Source organism: Protopterus annectens, chromosome 1.part0 (genome assembly GCF_019279795.1).
Source record: "Protopterus annectens isolate FY-2018-M chromosome 1.part0, PAN1.0, whole genome shotgun sequence".
In the NCBI taxonomy this organism is placed as follows: Eukaryota; Metazoa; Chordata; order Ceratodontiformes; family Protopteridae; genus Protopterus; species Protopterus annectens.
The window spans coordinates 371,093,098-371,112,045 of NC_056725.1; the positions used below are offsets into that span (position 1 = coordinate 371,093,098).

Here is an 18,948-nt window from a genome sequence, read left to right on the forward strand (position 1 = left end):
ATTTGTACAATACTGATAAAATTCCTTTGGGTGGGAAATTCCATCATTATTAAGTGCTTTATGAACTTAGGAACCTTTTCCCTAACAGATTATAGCAATAACCCACGCCTGGGTGTGGGTAATGTGGGATTTAACCATGGTTGGCGTGGTTTGGTCCCGAGGGCCTCTTTGTTCATATTTATTAGTAACATATTGGTTTTACTTTCATTAAATGATAGACCAGAAATCTTAAACTGTTTTGTTGCTTTCCATATTTCTTTTAGTGTGTTACCTTCTTTTACGGTCAATAAAATGTTGTCTGCAAATAGTTGAATCTTTAACTCAAGGTCAGCATCTAATTGAATTCCTTGAATGTTTGGGTTTGCGCATATGAAATTTGCTAATGGTTCTATTACTAATGCGAATAACACAGGAGAAAGTAGGCAATCCTGTTTTGTACCTTCTGTAACGATAATAGGTTCCGACAAACGGGATCCTATTTTTATGTATGCTGAAGATTCATCATAAAGAGACCTTATTTGTGAGGTAAAATTTTTTGAAAATCCATATTCCACCAGTGCAAGCCAAAGGTAATCCCAATTCACGGAACTGAATGCACGGTTAATATCCAAGCAAATGACATTCATTTTATTTTGTTTATGAAATCAATAAGGGACAAAATTCTCTTGATATTGTCATATCTATTTCTGTTTTTAATTAATCTTGTTTGATCGTTCTCTATCAATAACAGCAATATTTGTTTTATTCAGTTTGCATGAACTGTCATAAATATTTTATCTATATTTAATAAACTTATGGATCTATATCAGGTACACTCATCAGGTTTTTTATCTTGTTTCAAAATTGGTGATACTTGAGTGTATTTCCAAGAAGGAGGGCATTTATTACCTTCTTTAACTGACGTGAACACACTAATACAATGCATTATTAGATAGTAGTTTAAACATCTGTGGTGTCATTATCATTACCTGGGGCTTTGTTTAGTTTTGGTTTCTTGATTTGTGCGTTAAGTGTGCAGTCTTGAAGTTGCAATATATAATTATCAGCAGAATGTTTTCTTTGCGTTTTTTCTTTTACATTTTTGCATGCACAGAGATTAATGCTTGGTGCATGTGTGATAGCATGTCAACATGCATAATGTTGGTCGAATTGTGTTGACATTATGCATGTCTACATACATGCTATTCAACTAAGTTAAATCCACATGTATGTAGATATACATAAAGATGGTTTGCACACAACAGTACTCCATGCTACGCTGTTGTAAGTAACGCTGCACAGCAGGTGATTAGCACGTAACCATTATCATCAAAGTAAGTAGACAAACTGCTGTTGCTCAAGGCTGCTATCACTTGCTAGCAGAATATTTCATTGTTACGGTACGGCTGAAGGTTGAGGGTACTTGTGCTAGCTATTACTAGTTACACTACCAGTAAGTTAGATTCCTTATTGCTGTACGTGCTGTGTTGTTCTAACAGTGTGCATATGTAGTTGCACTAAATCACTCAGCTGCTCAGAATTAGTGGTGCCTTCCATTAGCTTAATTTACTTCTATCAAACAGCTAGCCAGGCTACAAAAAAGTACATTTTGAGCACTTAAACCAAACTAAATTCAAGGCCCATTCAGACAAAATGAAAAGAAAACTTTCTTGTACCCCTTCTGTTGCCAGTTTTGCAGCACTCTGTATTCTCAGGCAGTTTAGGAATTGCCATGGGTTCACAAACAGTGAACATCTATAGGATATAAATAACTTAATTTGTAAGAGATGCAATTAAAAATTCAATCTGAAGACACCTTTCTTACTCAATAAAATGACCTGTGAGCATCACACATTATCACAAACAACTCATCACAAAGTCACTACCAAAGTGTTGTGGATTAAAAAGAGACTATGTCTTAGATGACCACTACAACATTAGCACCATGCTCACACATAGTAAAGAGTGACTAGAAGGTAGACTACAAACCATCTGATTTCTCAAATCCCATGAGTAAAAACAGTAATCTGTTAGCAGTTGGCAACTATATGCTGATTCTACACTCACAAGACGGGACAAAGAATATGGTTAACTGTCTTTCTGCTGCCAGGATCTGTAACCTCAAAGATACTAATCAACACAGTAGTAATCCATTTGGATGTGAATGACTTAGGTGCACATTCCTGTGGGATATTCAGGGAGACATGTTGGATTTCACCACACAGTGCCCAGTTTAAGCAACACACTGATCCTGAGTGGAATCTTTCCTTCACCAAGAATGTTAGTAATATACAAAGAAAGGATGAAAGATGAGAGACTTAAATAGTCAATGCCATTCTTGGGGGGATCGAGTAGGTGCCAGCATGGGACATGAATACTCAGTCTAACTTGTTTTGCCAGGGATGACGTACCTCTGGTTTCATGGCTTCCACATACTGGCTATTGCTGCCACCACAGTTTCCTTTTAGGTAGAGTCAAGATAATGATTTTAATGTGGCAAATATCAGCACATTCATTTTCTTCCCAAATTGGGCCATATCAAGGTGGCTTTTCTCAATGTCAGAAGTCTTAAAAAATGCAGAAACAGAAACAGAAATCGCTGAACTCCATCTTACTCTAAAGTAGACTATCTATCAACTTTTAGCCTGGTACAAAACATCCTACACATCCACTAATGACGCTGCAAGATTTCTAAATGTACCTGATGAACCACTTATTCCAAAAATGCCTTTATTGTGGGAGATTCAAACACGCCTCAATAAATTTAAGCACCTACACCTCCAAAGTAGAGTATGTTTAGAGACTCAGAGTTAAATAAAAATTATCTGGCACAGAGAGTCTATATTATAAAATCGAACATTTAGGTTGTCGAACACCTAAACGGCAACACCTAAAAACTGCGAACGGCCACTTCGGCAATTTTTTTCACAGGGAAACAATTCACTTGGCTGGCGGACAGGAAAACAAACTTTCAAACCCTAATCAAGTGGGGGTGCTTCACCCCCCCAACTAAATATACCAACTCCGAGATTGCTCTACATTGGGGAAAAGGGCAAATTCCCGATGACGGCCAAGCAATTTTTTTCCCTGTGATAAAATTCATGGAAGTGGCCATTCACGGTTTTCAGCTTTTGCTGTTTAGGTGTCCGACAATCTAAATGTTCGATTTTATAATATAGACCTGGTACAGAGAAGTAACAAACCAACCAGAGGATATAATATGTTTCACCTGGTCCTAACCAATACAGCCACTACCTGTATCACCTCTAAAGTTGTTCCACCCCTTTCTAAGTTTGGTCATAAACTTGCAAACTTCTGTTTCAAAATCTCTAAAACCTCTCCACTCAGTAATTCTAAATTCAAGAATTTCAGACAGACAAACCTCCTCCAACTCTATAATGAGCTATCCACGTTCATAACCAGACCAGACACTGGCACACACAGGTCCTTATACAAACCTGGTCATCCTTACTAATACCAAATATAATGGAAAGTTTAAGAACAAACCATCCTGGTAATCCACCGGCTCAAGTAAACTCTATAACAGAAGAAAAAAAAAATCTTAAGTCATACATCCGGTCTAAAAGTCCTCATATTAAAGACTGTATCAATATATCAATAAGGAGGTACGGTAAAAACTAATATCAGGGTTAGCAAATCCTAAACTTATAATAACCTTTGGCTTCAGAAGCTAGTTTAAGTCATTCGTTAGTTACAAATAGGGAAGTAAGAAAACACACAGAGGTGGTCTGAACTTTTCCTAAATGGCACCACCCACTCAGACCCAGCAGACATAACAAATATACTAGCAGACATATTCAGTGTAAACTAACCTTGAAACAACCATCTTAAATACAAAACTTCCAGAATCCCTTAAAACTACTAATGTTACAAAGTAACATATACTGAAGGTGCTCTCTAAAACTAAAAACACTAAACACTACTGCCATGGGGCTTGATAATTTACCTTGATGCCTAACAAGTAATTTCAAACATGCCCTTGTGGAGCACCTCCTTAGATAGTTACTCAGGACAGGTTAAACAATGTACCACATAGTCTGACTAGGCCGATTTGCAAAGCCATGGAATGCATCGTATCTGACCTCAAACTATGATATCAAAAAACCTTATTAGGTTAGACGCACATCTGCTTGGTTTTGTCACAGGGGGATAACTGCTTAAATCAGTTTAATTAAACTTCTTCATGAAGGCCACACAGTCTGTAGACAATGATCATTTTGTTTAGACTACTTATTTGGATCTGTCCAAATCATTCAACACTCTTCTTTATGCTGACATCATTAATAACCTTAATGCCTTAAAAGTAGATCCACATGTGGTGAGCTAAACAGCCAACTGTCTGAAAGACATAACTCACATAGTTAAGATGGGAGGTGCCTCGTCAGACAGTATGAAAGTAATTAGTGGTTTGCCACAGGGCTCAGGATTAGGACTCCTTTTTGGCATTTACTTCTCCCATCTCTAGAATGGGAATTGGAAACTTTGGTTAAAAGTTTGCAGACAACTGCAAACTAGGCATTATTGTCAACTCCTTCCTCTCATATTGCTCATTACAGTAAGAACCAACACTCAAACAGCTAGGATATGAATAAAGAGTTAAAATTAAATGTTAAGAATTGCAGTGTTGCCACATTTGGTAAATACCTCTCTCTGTCAGTTGAGACAATAGACAGTATGCCACTCCAGATGATAATATAGTCAGGCACCCTGGAACATGGATTGACAATTCCCTCATCACCCCTGACCACCATGTAGTAACAGTAGTTAAAGCATCATTCTGTTTTGCACAGCGCATAACATTCAGAACAAAAGAAGTTTCATCCTTCTGCATGCAGACCTAAATAGACAAACTGAATGCAATGCACCCTTCAGGATGTACCTTTCTAGACATATTAAGCAGCTGGAATGGCTCCAAAAATTCCTAACCAAGAAGACTATTGGGGTAAAATCCTAAACGATCAGGAAAGGCTTGAAGCTTTATTACTTTACTGTTTCTTAGACTTGCATGGGGTGATCTATACTTAGATATGCCTTATATTCTGCACCACTGAAGACTCAGTCCTCTTTGATTCTCCTGTATCTTCACAAGTCAAACAGCTCCACTAACACCAGAGCAAAGGACTGAAATCTTCACTAGCAAGTGAATGACACACACTGAAAACAAACGTATTATCCAACACCTACCACACCTCTGGAATGGCCCTCCCCTGCAAGTTAAAAGAAACAGACACCCTAGGATCCTTCAGAATTCAACCCAGATAACTGAATGAGAACCTATGGATTTACTCCATGACTAACAAGATTTGGAGAGGGCTGCAGCATGAGGGTGGGTACTGGTAAGCTATAAGTGGTCTTATAACTCAGCTGCCTTGCATTTCCTATGACTCTGGATACCTGATGGGTGATCCACGACTACTCTTCTAATGTCAAGTTGTAAATGCTATGAAAAACAGGCTGTGACAAGACAGAAATACTGTGATGTAATTCAGTCGCTAACCAACGCAGTTATTAATTATGACTCTTACTCTGGTTAAAATACACAGCAGCCAAAATGCAGAGAAAAAGATTCACCCACTTGTATATTAGATATTTTCCTACATTGTTTGCAACAATTTGCTGTTTGTTAACTTACATTCTTTGTCTCGTTGACTTCATTTCTCCCCTGTCCGAGTATCATGTTTTCATACACCATAAGGCAACCAACAGGCACCTCTCCATTTTTCAAAGCTTCTTTTGCCTGCAAAGAAAACAGATTATTATAATTATCTTCTTCTTTTTTGTCTTTTGCCTGTGAAGAAAATAACATAATACAGTTATCTTATTTCTGTTTTTGCATATTCTTCTCACATACCTCTCCTACCTTTCAACTCAATAGCCTCACCTTACCATACAGCAAGCAATATGCTTGTCATACTATTACCATTGTGGAAAGAAACATGGATGGAGCTCGGTATCCAGCCCTTTATGAAGACAGGATCTTGTATTTGAAAAAAAAAATGGCCATTAAAGGAAAACTTTCAAACCATACATGTATCCTGGTCTTCAGCATGTGTGACCCAAACTTCTGAAAGTGCAACAGTGCATCACTGTGGACAGGATAAGATTGTTTAAAGAGCAGAGTAAGCAGTCTTACTAGAACTCCACAGAAACAAGTCAGCCGCTCCTTGATGCACATTTCTAGATCTGAATGAAAATGTTTTGATAGGTCATTATATCCAGATTTCAGTGTGAAAACCTTTCATTAACTTGCAAAAAACTTATGACTTTGTGACAAGTTGTGCAATGTTCTACACAGAATGTGGTACAAACCTGGGAAGTTCTCCCTCATCTTGAGCAGCGCAGTCAGTAGGCTGGTCTCCTTGTCTTCTTGTATTTAGTACCAGCAGGCGTCTGCTCTCCCACAACAAAGGTCTGCATATTGCTGTAGTACTGAAACCTGATTTACTCCCCCAGCCTTCACAGGCAGCTTTTCTCCATCACACTGTCAAGTGGCTCAGACAGCACACATGCCTTTGGACCTGGAAGAGAAGAAAGCTGCAGATTATTGGACTTTTGACACTGTAGTGCAGCATTACAGGGGTACTGTACCTTTGACTGTGCCATCCTTCAGATGATATGTTAAACAGGGGTGCTGTACCTTTGACTGTGCCATCCTTCAGATGATATGTTAAACAGAAGTCCCATCTGCTTCAGTTGATGGTAGCACAGATGGATGTAAAAGACCTGACACCACCTATCAGAATGGATGTTCCCCAATGCCCTGGCCAAATTACCAACCCAAGACTCCATGAAAAGAGGCCACTAGCCTAGAGGGACTAACCTGGTCCACAAAGTATAAAATAGAAAAATCACTGGCACAGTGAAACTTCTGGAAAGCAGAGCATGCCAGTATAAAATCGGACAGTTTTGCAAGTTTTCAGAGACAGTTCTGGTGTAAGGCCACATGCCAATGCGTATATATGGCATGACAATGAGTGGTTAAGTTTAGGCACCCATGAATCAAGTGCCCAATCACAAACACCAAGGAAGAGAATGCATGGTTTCCACAGAAACCTCTGTTGGGAAGTTTCTTAGTATGCACCTTCAGTGATTCCTTAATTTTGGAAAAGGTCTCCCTTCATCATGTTTGTGTTATAGTAGAGCTGATATATACTTATTTGGGGGGGGGGGTACATGGGATGCTTATAGATGGAGTTTTCACACTTTTGGTATTTAAGCATCTGCATTCTGTGATGTGGTTCCTTGGTGTCTTGTCAGTCAGGGTTTCATAATAGATCCTGTGTACGTTTCTGTATGGACAAATGAGGTGAGCTCCAAAGACTTTCTATTGTGCCACAGTAACTGCAGATGTTTGAATAAGAATAGGATAATTAAAATTCCTTATTCTTGGGATTAGTCATAGACAGGCGTCATTCCTTCTGCCATGACTTCTTGAGCAGTTGGGCATCTCCAGAGCAGTAATGATTATCTCATATTGATGACAGCATGAAGCAAAGCTCATCTTAGCTATTGTTAAGAGGACAGACTGCGCCATCTTCTGTTCTTTTTGGAGTAAACCTCCAAGTGTGCCTGGAACCTACATGGAAACATCCAAGGGGTCACTAAAGATCCCCACAGTGTAGCCTGACAACTAATTTCTACAGGACAGGTAAGCACATCTCTACACCAATAAACATACACAAAGTACATCTAAAATAATCTAAAAATGCAAGACTATCCCTGCCAGACATCAAGCCAGCAGAGAAGGGAAAGCAAGGGGGATAAGGGTGATGGAAGCTCTCTTAGTACAACAATGATGCATTATTTGAACATCTTCAGCTATCCTGATTACCCTCTCACAACAGTTCAATGTCCATCATGGGGATTACTGCTGCAGTAAAATACATTAACCACAGCATAGTACAAATGCAGGAAGAGAAAGCATCATACTCGAGAGGATTACAGCGCATGTTTTAATACAACAGATACAAAATTAATTCTGTTTCCTGGACTGAGTGTCTGCAGAACATATGAACAGAAGTTCAAATGCTCTAGGCTGACACATTCTTATAGAAAACTGCAACTGTGGGGGTTGCCCTTGTCTTCAACAGACTTCCAACGGTGTGCGTAAGAAAAGGTGACAAGTCTGCAAGCAGTTTATTTAGATGCTTGTTTGCCTGCTTACCTGGCATGAAGCAGAAGATTGTAAGACGACTTGAATTCCTAAGTTTACTGCTGTAGTATATGACCTGCTATGCATATCCATGACAAGTAAAGCTCCTGTTTATTCTGGGCATTAGTACAAACAGGCATTCATCTAGACAGTCTGGTTTAAAACAATATCTGACATCACCTTAGGCATGAAGAAAAGGTTGGTCTTGAGTCTCACCCTGAAGAAAACAGTTCTTTAAACATCAAGGACTTAAGACCTACTACTCCAGGTAGAAATGCAGGCCAACAAAAGGAGGATTATCTGCAAGCAGCCCTTCAGTGTGAAGGAGCTGGGAAGTTCGAAAGGAGGAACAGTGAATTTTCAATTACAAAATTCATGTCTAAAGGTGGAAAGAAGGGACCCTTGGGTGGTGTTTAGAGGGTTTCTTTACAGCTGTAAAACTTTTTTCTAATGCAGAAAACAGATGGAGGCACACGTAGGCAGCTAAAGACAACTCCCAGATGAACCTTTTCTTCATCAGCCTGCCAGTGACCTAACCTGTGCATTTGTTCCTCTTCTGGCAATAGTTAGTAGCAAGACCATTATCAAAGCAGCCATTACAGACTTCTACCATAGCTTTGACTCTTGTTTCCCAGCAACAGCCTGAAGATCACACTTTCAAATACTGGCAATATTTCTGCACATACTCATATCCCAAGTGCAGAGCTTAACGTTGGTGGGGCCAAGGCATGTATGCCAGATTAAGATGTCTTTTTCTGTGAGCTTCTGCTGGGAATACACAAAGCAGCCAACATAAATGGTCTTTGGCAAATGTGTAGGCTAACCCTTGAGAATACACTTTTGAAACTACTGAAGACAGAGATCATCAAAGGAAAGTTGATGTGCCAGTTGCCACACCAGAGAACCCCATTCAGTTATCTAAATATGATTTTCTTATTTAAGGTTTCCGAAGTATGTGAGAATAAGTACATTTGAGGTACTAGATTGAAATCAGGAATGTATCAAGGTTGAGACTTTCAAGGTTGCTATTGAGCAGGGACCTGTCCTGCTGCATTAACAAAGTACAGCAGATAGGCAGAATAAGTAGGCCTGCCTTGCTCATTTGAGCTAGCTGGGAGAACAAAGTTTGTTGTGGCCAGCTTAGGGCTATTAAAATATGCCTAATTCCTTAATGACTTCAGTACAGTCAGTACGGTCTTTGTGATGAGGGATTCAGGAGGGAAGGCGTGAAAGAGCCCCTGGTTCCAACGGATGGAGGCAGTACTGACTGCCCATCCATGTGTCTACAAGATCTTTAATACTGCAAACAATTCAGGCAGATAGCACTTCAGTTTAACTTGTCATTTGACAGAAGCACCACAAGACTGCAGCACCCATCTATTTCATGCTGCAATACTTAGTGAACATTAATCCACTAACCTGAATTGGGAACAGAATCCACAGCCTTAGAACTCCCTTGCCCCTGATACAAGTGTGTCATCTTCCAAGCTACATGCACTGATTGAAAGTGCTGATCATTAGTGACTCATGCATTACAGTTAAATAAGCACCATCTGTTCCATCTACGCTTATCTGATATTGTTTTACTGGTTTTTATAAATCAGTTATGATACTTATTAGAGTTCTACAGTTTACATAGTTATGAAGAGCACTACCATTACATTTACTCACGTTACCACTTTAAAGATCATGTTTTTTCCCCACAAAAGATTATGCTTTTCCCCCACATTTTTTCCGTATATTCTCTTTTGTGTTTTTATCAATTTTTACAATGCTAATTATATACGCTCATAGCTCTATTATGTACTTTTCACCTGGTTGCTACTACAGCAGTCATTTATTCATCATGATATTTAATTTTTCTTCTAATCAATATGCATCTTCCATCAACTGTTTCAGATTTGTTTCTGATCTCTTCCATGCAATAACTTGTTGTTCTGGCATCACAGTAACTGTTTAAGTATTTAGTATATTACTTTCCTGTGCATATGTCATTTGAGAACAAGAGAATTTAATTTTAGAAAAAGTAATACAATGTCAAACACTGCCACCTTGTGTTAAGTAGTACAGTGTGCTCAATCAACAAGCAATCCAGGCACCTGAAATAAACTTTGAAAAGTGTTTTTGACTTTTGCGAAACTGTTGATTTTTTTGTAAAGGCGAAACACAATGCCTTCCCTCCCCACTTCATCTTGACAAACCGCCTAATAACCCCTCCTACCCCATTCACTGTTCACTCCACTGTAACTCTCAACCTCCTAGAGAAAAAAATCTGGACAAAGCCTAAAATGATGGGGGACAAACAGGGACAGATTTTAAATATTGCTCTTACAAATTTAGATAGTTGATAGAATAATAGGTTTTACATTAGCATGAATTTTCTGAAGGAAACTCAAATGTTTGTCATTATTTAATGACTTCAATCCTCAGGTATTTGCCAGAAAGGTACAGATTTTAGGAGGAACACACCAAAAATATTAGGCAAAAATCTGGACATTCTGCAAATATTTGTACAGTTGAGAGGACTTCCATGGAAACTGATCAGGCCCACATGTTCATTTCAGGTTTTTTTTTTTTTTTTGGCTGGTTTGTTTCCCTTCCAATTCTGTCAACTCTCTGCCTGTCCCATATGCCATCTATTATTATTCAGTCATTCCTTCTCTGCTGGTCAACCTATTTTCTTCTACCAATTCCCAAAGCTACAGAATTACCTTCTACACACCTTCACTGACTCTTCTGTCAAGTCTAATTTGGGCACAGGGTCTTTGTCTATATTGCACTTGCATTCATTTGTGCTTTCCAGGTGTTATACCTTCTATTCTTCTACAAAACAAGATTACATTTACATAAAACATTGTTCAGGGAAATGTACCGGGCTTTATTACATCGCTTAGTAAGAATAATACTTCTAAAAACATCACAGATGGTCAGTATGATGCTATAATTAAACGTGGGCTGCTTCTTCTGTATGTCTTCATCTCAACCTTAGGTAAACCATAAACACAAACACACAGTGTCAAACAGGCAATCTTCACAGACCCATATTACTACTGCTATACCACAACAAATGCTACAGAAATTATCACTGTAGCAGCACAAACGACTATGGGGTATTGCAGGGACAGGACCAATGTCTTGTGTGACTATGAATACACATTACATATACAATTCACTCACTATCCATTCAATTATACCACAAAGATGGCAGCAACTGGCTGTTGTTTTTGAGCAGGATGTTACAGAGTTGCACATAAGACCTTAAGCAACACATGAATTTTTAATCTAGTTTTAACAGCGATCATACTCTGTATAATATTTTCAGTGTTTTAAGTATATAATTTGACTTCACTCTGTTGTGACTAAGGGCTGGGATAATTTTTGCTCTGCAGATGTCATCACTTGTGGTTTCTTTAGTATTGCCCTGCACGGGTTGCTGCTCTTGCTAGTACACCTTCACTACTGCTATTTCTTTAGACTGAAATAAACTGCTCACTCATCTCTGGATACTGGTTAATTCAATAGCTTTTTTTTTTTTTTTTGGACTGGATCCTTGTGTTCCTGCTGCATCTTCTGACCCCCACAAACAGTCAGCTTTTAACTCTCTATTAGAATTTGGCTGCAAGTAGTAAGAACAGCAATAAGGGAAATGAAATCATGGAAAGCAGTAGGCTCAGATGACAGGTCGTCACAGTAGATATGATTGAAATATTGGGTGAGTAAGGGGAGAAATGGCTTCAAAGGGTACTCATAGCAGTATGGGAAAAAAAGCACATCCCAGATGACTGGGGAATAAGCATTCTGATGCCAGTGTACAAAAACAAAGGGGACATTCACAACTGTGGGCAATATAGAGGTGTCACACTGCATGCAAGTGCTGAAGAGAGTGATTGATAAATACACAGAGTAGCAGAAAGTAAGATGGAAGAGAAGCAGTTAGGTTCAGATTGGGTCAGTTGTGCTACTTCTTAATGTTAACACTGAGACAGATAATTGAGAAGAAGCTAGAGATGAGGAAATAGTCCAACTGGGCATTCCTAAACTTGGAGGAAAGCACAATATGAGGTCCCAAGGAAAGTGATTTGGGCAGTCCTGAGATGGTTAGAAGTCCTGTAAACATTGACAGTCAGTGAAGGCTATGTAAAAGGACCCAGTGGACACAAGTATGAACAGTTTTCAGGGGTTCCGAGTGTGAGTAGGTGTGCATCACAGTTCAGTTCTGAACCCACTGCTGTTCATACTAGTGATGAACTACAGTAGCAAAGGTTGGAAAGGATAGATTAACAAAGCTACTGTATATGTAGATGGAGTGGCATCACAAGCAGATTCTAAACATGAACTTCAGCAAATGATATAAGAATGGACAAAACTCAAAGCACATGGGATGAAACAGAGTATAGGTTAAGACCACTGTCATACCAGCAAATAGGAGAAATCAGAAGAAACTGAGAATTCAGATGGAAAGCAAAATACTGGAACAGATTAACAGCTTCAATTATCTGGGGGGTGGTTGAGCAGGTAAATCTGTCAAAGAAGGTCAAAACTATTAACAGAGGGGCTGCAACCAACTGGTACAGTGTCGGAGGTACTGTGAGATGCAAGAATGCCAAAGAAGCTGAAAAGTAAGGCATACAAACCAGTGATGTGATCAGTACTACTGTATGATACAGAAACCTGGTAATGAAGACAGAGCAACTGAGGAAACTAGATGTGTTGCAGATGAAATGCTTCAGATGGTGGTAGGATGCACACTGTGGGACAGACGAAGAAATGATGAGATCAGGTAGAACAGATTATTGTTTCGGAATATGAACAGGAAAATAGAAGGCAATCTGGTAAAGATTTGGGAGAGGCAGGAAGAATGCAAGAAGAAACAAATCCATCCAGCAAAGAGATACATACATACATGCATACATACATACAAATATTTCAAGCATGGGCATTAATGTCCTTCTAGCTTGCCAATATACCAAAACACTTGTTCCCATAATAAGTATCCAGGCTGTTAAAAAATATTTAAACTAGTACTTGCTTTAATGTAATTTAGTAGTCTATTCCATGCATCAGCTACTCTGTGAGAGAACCAATTAGTACACTTCTTACGCCTATAGAATCTTGTTTTTAATTTCTCCAAGTCTTTTGGGTTTCTAATACCATGATGGGAATGGCACCCATTTCTAAGTCAAAGAAAGATTAAAGTTCATGAAATTAGTACTGTTTCACTCTTTGATGTCAGCCAAAAGTGCTCTTCGCAACATCCGCAATGTGCCCAGTAATGATTCCTTCTGCAATTTGTACGGTGTTATATGAAAACATATGACTGTAAATACTTTTTTTATAAGACCCGTTGCTCCTCCTACTATTGGAACTGTCTGGGTATCTTTCTTCCACATGGCTCTCGTTTCTGCCTGCAGATCCAGGTATTTTATGACCGTCTCTCTCTGTACGCAAGACACTGTAGTCACTGGGTGTGGCAATTTTAATGATCAATGCTACCTTTGTCTTCCTTTCTTGGACCATTGCATCCGGTTTTCTAGCATCTATCTTTTGAGCTGTTGGTATTGGGTGATCCCATGTGATATAAACCATCATTTTTGATGATTCTTTGTGGCTCATGTTTCCAGTGTTTTTCAGCCACTTCGATGCCATAATGTTTGCATAGTCTCCAGTGTAACAGTCTCGCCACATTATTATGCCTTTCAGTATACAGTCCCTCTGCCATTCGTGCATCACAACCAGCAATAAGATGTGTGACTGTTTCCAATTCAGTTTTACAAAACCTACATATGTCTGTTTCTCCCACATGTTCACCAGCGTGTACGTAAGCCCACTATCTTGAGCTGCCAATATTGACCTTCATTTCTTGTTGTGAATTCACCTGCGAACTTTGTCAGCCAGAGTACTTTCGTGTTGGCCTGGACTTCAGAGAAGTAGATACCAAATAGGAGGACCCAGGGCTGAACCGTGTGGGACTCCACTCATGTTTCAAAACTTTTACTACCATTCCTGCGTTTGTTCTTGATCAACATGAGGCTCTTCCAAAAGTGTTCTATACTTGCAACTATATTTATGTTTTTTCCACATTTCTTGCCTTCTCATCTGGTCCTTCACCTTATATTCTTTCTTTTGTTTTTTAGCACATTCAGTTGCTGTCTGATTTTTATCTACTTCTGGTTTGATTTCCATTCCTGCTTGACGTCGATATGCTTCTGCTAAATTAAGCAGAGACATCACCTTAGATGTATTCTCCTCATAGGTTCATAGGTGTGTAGTAGGCTAATGGCCCTGGAGTCTTTACAAGCCTAGCCCATAGGATTACCCTGGCATCGTGCCACCCAACCTTAGTTCCTAGTGCCTCTGTCGAGTAGAGCCACTGGAGTGATCCCAGGCGTGAATATTCTATTTCCCATCCACTCATCAAGATTTCTCTTGAAGAGGGCCAGTGAGGTGCTCTGCTTGACATGTATGGGAAGTCTATTCCATAGCATGGGCAGTCTCTGGGTTATGAACCTGTCTCTCCAGCATGTTCTGTTGATTGTGGTAATGAGGATGAGCTCTCTGGAGTGTGTGGTGCAGAGTGATTGGGATGTCTTTATATGTAGCATTTCTAACTGAGCTGGGTCCGACATGGCTTTGTAAGTCAAGCAGAGATCGCGTCTAAGTAGGCGATATGAGACAGAACAGTTGGAGTTTTTTGAGTCTGTCCATATAGGACAAGTGTTTAAGGCCTATGATCCTCTTTGTGAGTTACTTTTGCGGCCTCTCCAGTTGTTGCAGGGGTCTAGTGAGGTACATGCCAAATGGGGCATTGCACTCAATGATTGGCCTAATGAGGGAAGAGGAGAGTAGAGGCAGACAATGACCACTTTCTTCCTAGATGCAAAACCCTTTGTAATGAGATGCGCCACAGAGGAGGACTTTCTGACCGCAGTGGCAACGTGGTGGTCAAAAGAGAGGTTGCTGTCAACCTGTGTTCCCAGATCCCTTATAACGTTTTCTGTGTTCAGTGGACTACCATCAATGTGGTAATTCAAGGGAACCGGGTTTTTCCTAAAGGGGAAGAAGACACTATTTGCTGACAACAGTCATTGGTCTCATTGAGGCCTTTCTGCAGGATGTCAACATCACTTGGGGAATTAATAATAGCTCCCAACTTGCAATCATCTGCAAACTTTGTCAGCCAGTGTCCCTTCGTGTTGGCCTGGACTTCACAGAAGTAGATACCAAACAGGAGAGGACCAAAGACCAAACCATGTGAGGCTCCACTCGTGACTCCACTCATGTTTCAAAACTTTCACTACATTTGGATCTTGTGAGGTCAGTAGATATGTGTGGAGTCCCACGATTGCAGATCTATACATGTAATCAATTTCAAGGAGCCCCATATCCCTCCTTCAGAATGGGGAATATATAATATTGGTATACAATGATTTTTATAAAACATTTGGTGAGCATGAAGCATCCTTCTTGTTTTAATATCCAATCTATCCAACACTTTTTGGGGCCAGTCAATCACTCCAAAACTATAAGTTAGGACAGGAACAGCAAACTGATTTATAGCTTGGATCTTATTCCTAGATGTCAATGCTGTTTTCAGGATTAACTTAAGTCTTCTAAAATACTCCTTACTGGATTTTATTTGCATTTGTTCATGTTTTATTGCTGATCCTTTATCAATTCCCAAGTATTTGTACATTCCGTCTTGCTCTAGTACTTTTATATCACATTCTTGTCCCAAACTGATGTTTTCCTGGTGCGGCAGTTTCCCTTTTTCAAAGGTTGCTTTTGCACATTCATTAAGACCAAATGACATTCCAATATTATCTGCAAAAGTTTTGACAACCTGCAGCTGCTCTTTCAGTTCCTCATCTGATGAGCTATCCTTCATTGTTTTGCTCCTAGTTTGTTTTATTTATTGATGAGCTATACAGTTTTAAATCATTGACAAAGAGAAGATGAGAAGTCATTAGACTTTGTTGTTTTCTAGGAGATAATTGTAGCCATGGTCTAAGCTGTTAAGTAAACAGCTTAATGGATTAATGGCAAGGCAGAATAGCAACGGTGACAAAGTGTCACCCTGGAATATCCCCCTTTGAATTTTTATCCCTAGGATAATGATCTGTCCTTTATCATGGCTTAATTGCAAAGTGATCTGCCACTCATGGTTACTGTAATGTAGTCAATCAGTGTAGGGTGTTTCTTGTACATTTTTAAGCACTCTTATCCATGAATGTGGGATACTATCAAATATTTTTTGTGGTCAATCCATGCCATACTTGGATTCTTCCCCTTCTTACAGTTCCCCACTATAACTTTAACAAATGATCCTTTGGTCCATATGACTTTCTTTTATTGCCCTTTTGTTCTACTGCCATAATTGGGTTTTCTTGTAAATGACTATAAACTCTGTCGGCGTCAATTATCGTGTATAGTTTATACCTCGTCGGAAAACAAGTTATTGGTCTATAATTTTTAGGGTAGCTTGCAGGTTCACTCTTAAGAGCATTGTTGTTCCTGTTGTTAACCAGTGTGGTGTGTGTTCAGGGTACGCATATAAATAGTTCTTACTCGTGGCTAAATCCTCATGCAAAGATGTCTTTCTGCCTGTTTTGAAATTCTTAGTTTGTTATCTCCAATAGTGCATAATAGATCCTGGTCTGTTCTAATGCTGTGCATTGCTTTTATCACATCTATCTTTCTTAGTATTTTTGTTGATCTATTCCCTCTTCTATAACCTTCTAATAATGACACTTCTGGTCTTAGCTGCTTTATAGTTTTCTCTATTCAATATTTCCATGACAGTATTCGCTTTCGCCTCCTCTTTCCCCTCACTATCTTGTGTTCCTGTGGTAGAATCAATTATTAATTTAGCAGCACAGTAATATATTCTGTTTACATCTGTTATATCACATGGATCTCTATGGACAGTCCTAATTACTGTGTTCATTTGTTTTATCAAGCTTCTGACTTTGGGGGTTTTATTAACCTTCTGCAGTCTATTCCTCTCATTGATCTTGATATAACTGTCTTTGTCTATTAAATCAAGCAAGTCTTCTCTTAACTCATTTTCTTCCATACTGAGGGCACATCCCTTGTTTTCCATTTCCTGCAGGCATTCTATAGAAAGTTCTATAGCATCTTCCTGTGGCACATTCTCTTCAATTTCATCCTGTGTCATCTGTTGTTCTGTCATTTGGGAACTCACTGGCCTATCACTCCTCTCAACACTGACTGCATCAGTTTCCAGTTTCCTGTTCCCTTCCTTGCTGTCTAGCTTCAAATGAACGTTTACACTGGTTTCCTATGGAAGGCTCCAAAATATCTTGATATGGCATCTGACCAATTGCTTCCTGTTCCACATACGTTGTCTAACAATTCTCTAGTACATTTTGTTATCCCCAAACATTTCCAGAGGTAGTTGTCATTAAATGCCCTACATACCTGAATAAGATCTCCTCTCAGATATCTGTAAGAGACACTGCACAATTTCAGATATGTTGGTCTTTCATAATAACTTAAATGTTCACATCCATGGATACCCTTGGTATATTTCTGTTGTACTCTTTCCAGTTTACTTATGCTTGTTTTCTTATATAGCTAACTTATTGTTATTCCATACTCAAGTTTGTGTCTAATGTAACTAACAATGACTTTGTTATTTTTGATTTCCTAGACTTTATAAATCTTTTTATACAACCTACAGTTCTAGAACTATCACAGACCAATTGGTTGATATGATTAGAAAAACTCATAGCTGAATTAACCCATATACCCAGGTCCTTAAATGAGTTAACGGTTCCAATCACTGTGCTCTGTATTAAATATTCACCTTTCAGTTTATGCCTACCAAATCTCATATGCTTAGTTTTTGATGTATTTATCAGCATATTATTCTCCTGTGCCCAAATTATCAATTTAGTCAAGTTATTTTGCAGACATGCCTTATCTGTAACGCATGTAATCAGTTTACCCAATTTCTGGTTGTCTGCGTATAGACTGTAGAACACCTCAGATGAAAAAGTGAGGTCTGAAAGATGCAATCTAAACAAGTAGGGCCTAGGACAGAGCCCTGTGGAACACCCTGACTGTAACCAAGGATTTCGCCTATCCAGTGGCTGTATGATATTTGCCATGTCCTATATGTAAGCCATGCAGGTATCCATCTTATCAAGAGTGCATCAATACAGTTGTACTAATTTATTGATCAGTGTTATGTGCATGCCCCTGTCAAATGCTGAAGTTAAATCTATATAAATTACACCACAATTTTTCATTCACAGCTGCTATTATATTGTTATAAAACATCATGTTACAGGTGGTAATACATCTGTTTTCAACATATGCATGCTGATATATGGTTTCAAGTCCCAATCTATCCAGTTCTGAGAATAACTTATCCAATATTACCTTCTCCATTATTTTTCCACAACATGAATGTAGACTTAAGGGTCTACATACCTCTGAGTTTGTCCTACTCCTCTTTTCCTTAAAAACAAGTTTAATAAGTGCATGCTTCCAATCTTGAGGAATTCCCCCATATTTATATGACCTAGTGAATAATAGGTATAATGGTATTATAAATTCTTGCTGAAGTGTTCTCAGGTCATTGTTACTAATTCTATGTCCTCCCTGTGCTTTGTTTGGATCCAGTTTGGTCTGTTCTTTTTCAATACAACCTAATTTTATTCCAGTATTTGGGGTTACCTGGATGTCACTAGAACAATTTACCACCCCTTTTGTGTAGCCAAACTGTTTTGCATTAAATTTTGTAAATACATCTATAATCTGTTGTGAGATGG

The 18,948-nt window shown here is 38.9% G+C and overlaps 1 protein-coding gene across 5 annotated transcripts in view; it reads right to left on the bottom strand.

The window, feature by feature from the left end:
* The window catches only part of ADAT2 (adenosine deaminase tRNA specific 2), a 649,106-nt gene that overhangs the window by 447,458 nt on the left and 182,700 nt on the right, over nt 1-18,948 (bottom strand). For 4 of the 5 annotated variants that reach the window (XM_044060135.1, XM_044060149.1, XM_044060143.1 and 1 more), the window contains exon 2: nt 5,633-5,737. In XM_044060135.1, the coding sequence (XP_043916070.1) occupies nt 5,633-5,737 (105 nt within the window). Of the gene's footprint in view, nt 1-5,632; nt 5,738-6,309; nt 6,468-18,948 lie in introns of those variants that run through there. The other variant, XM_044060153.1, reaches the window with a different exon arrangement.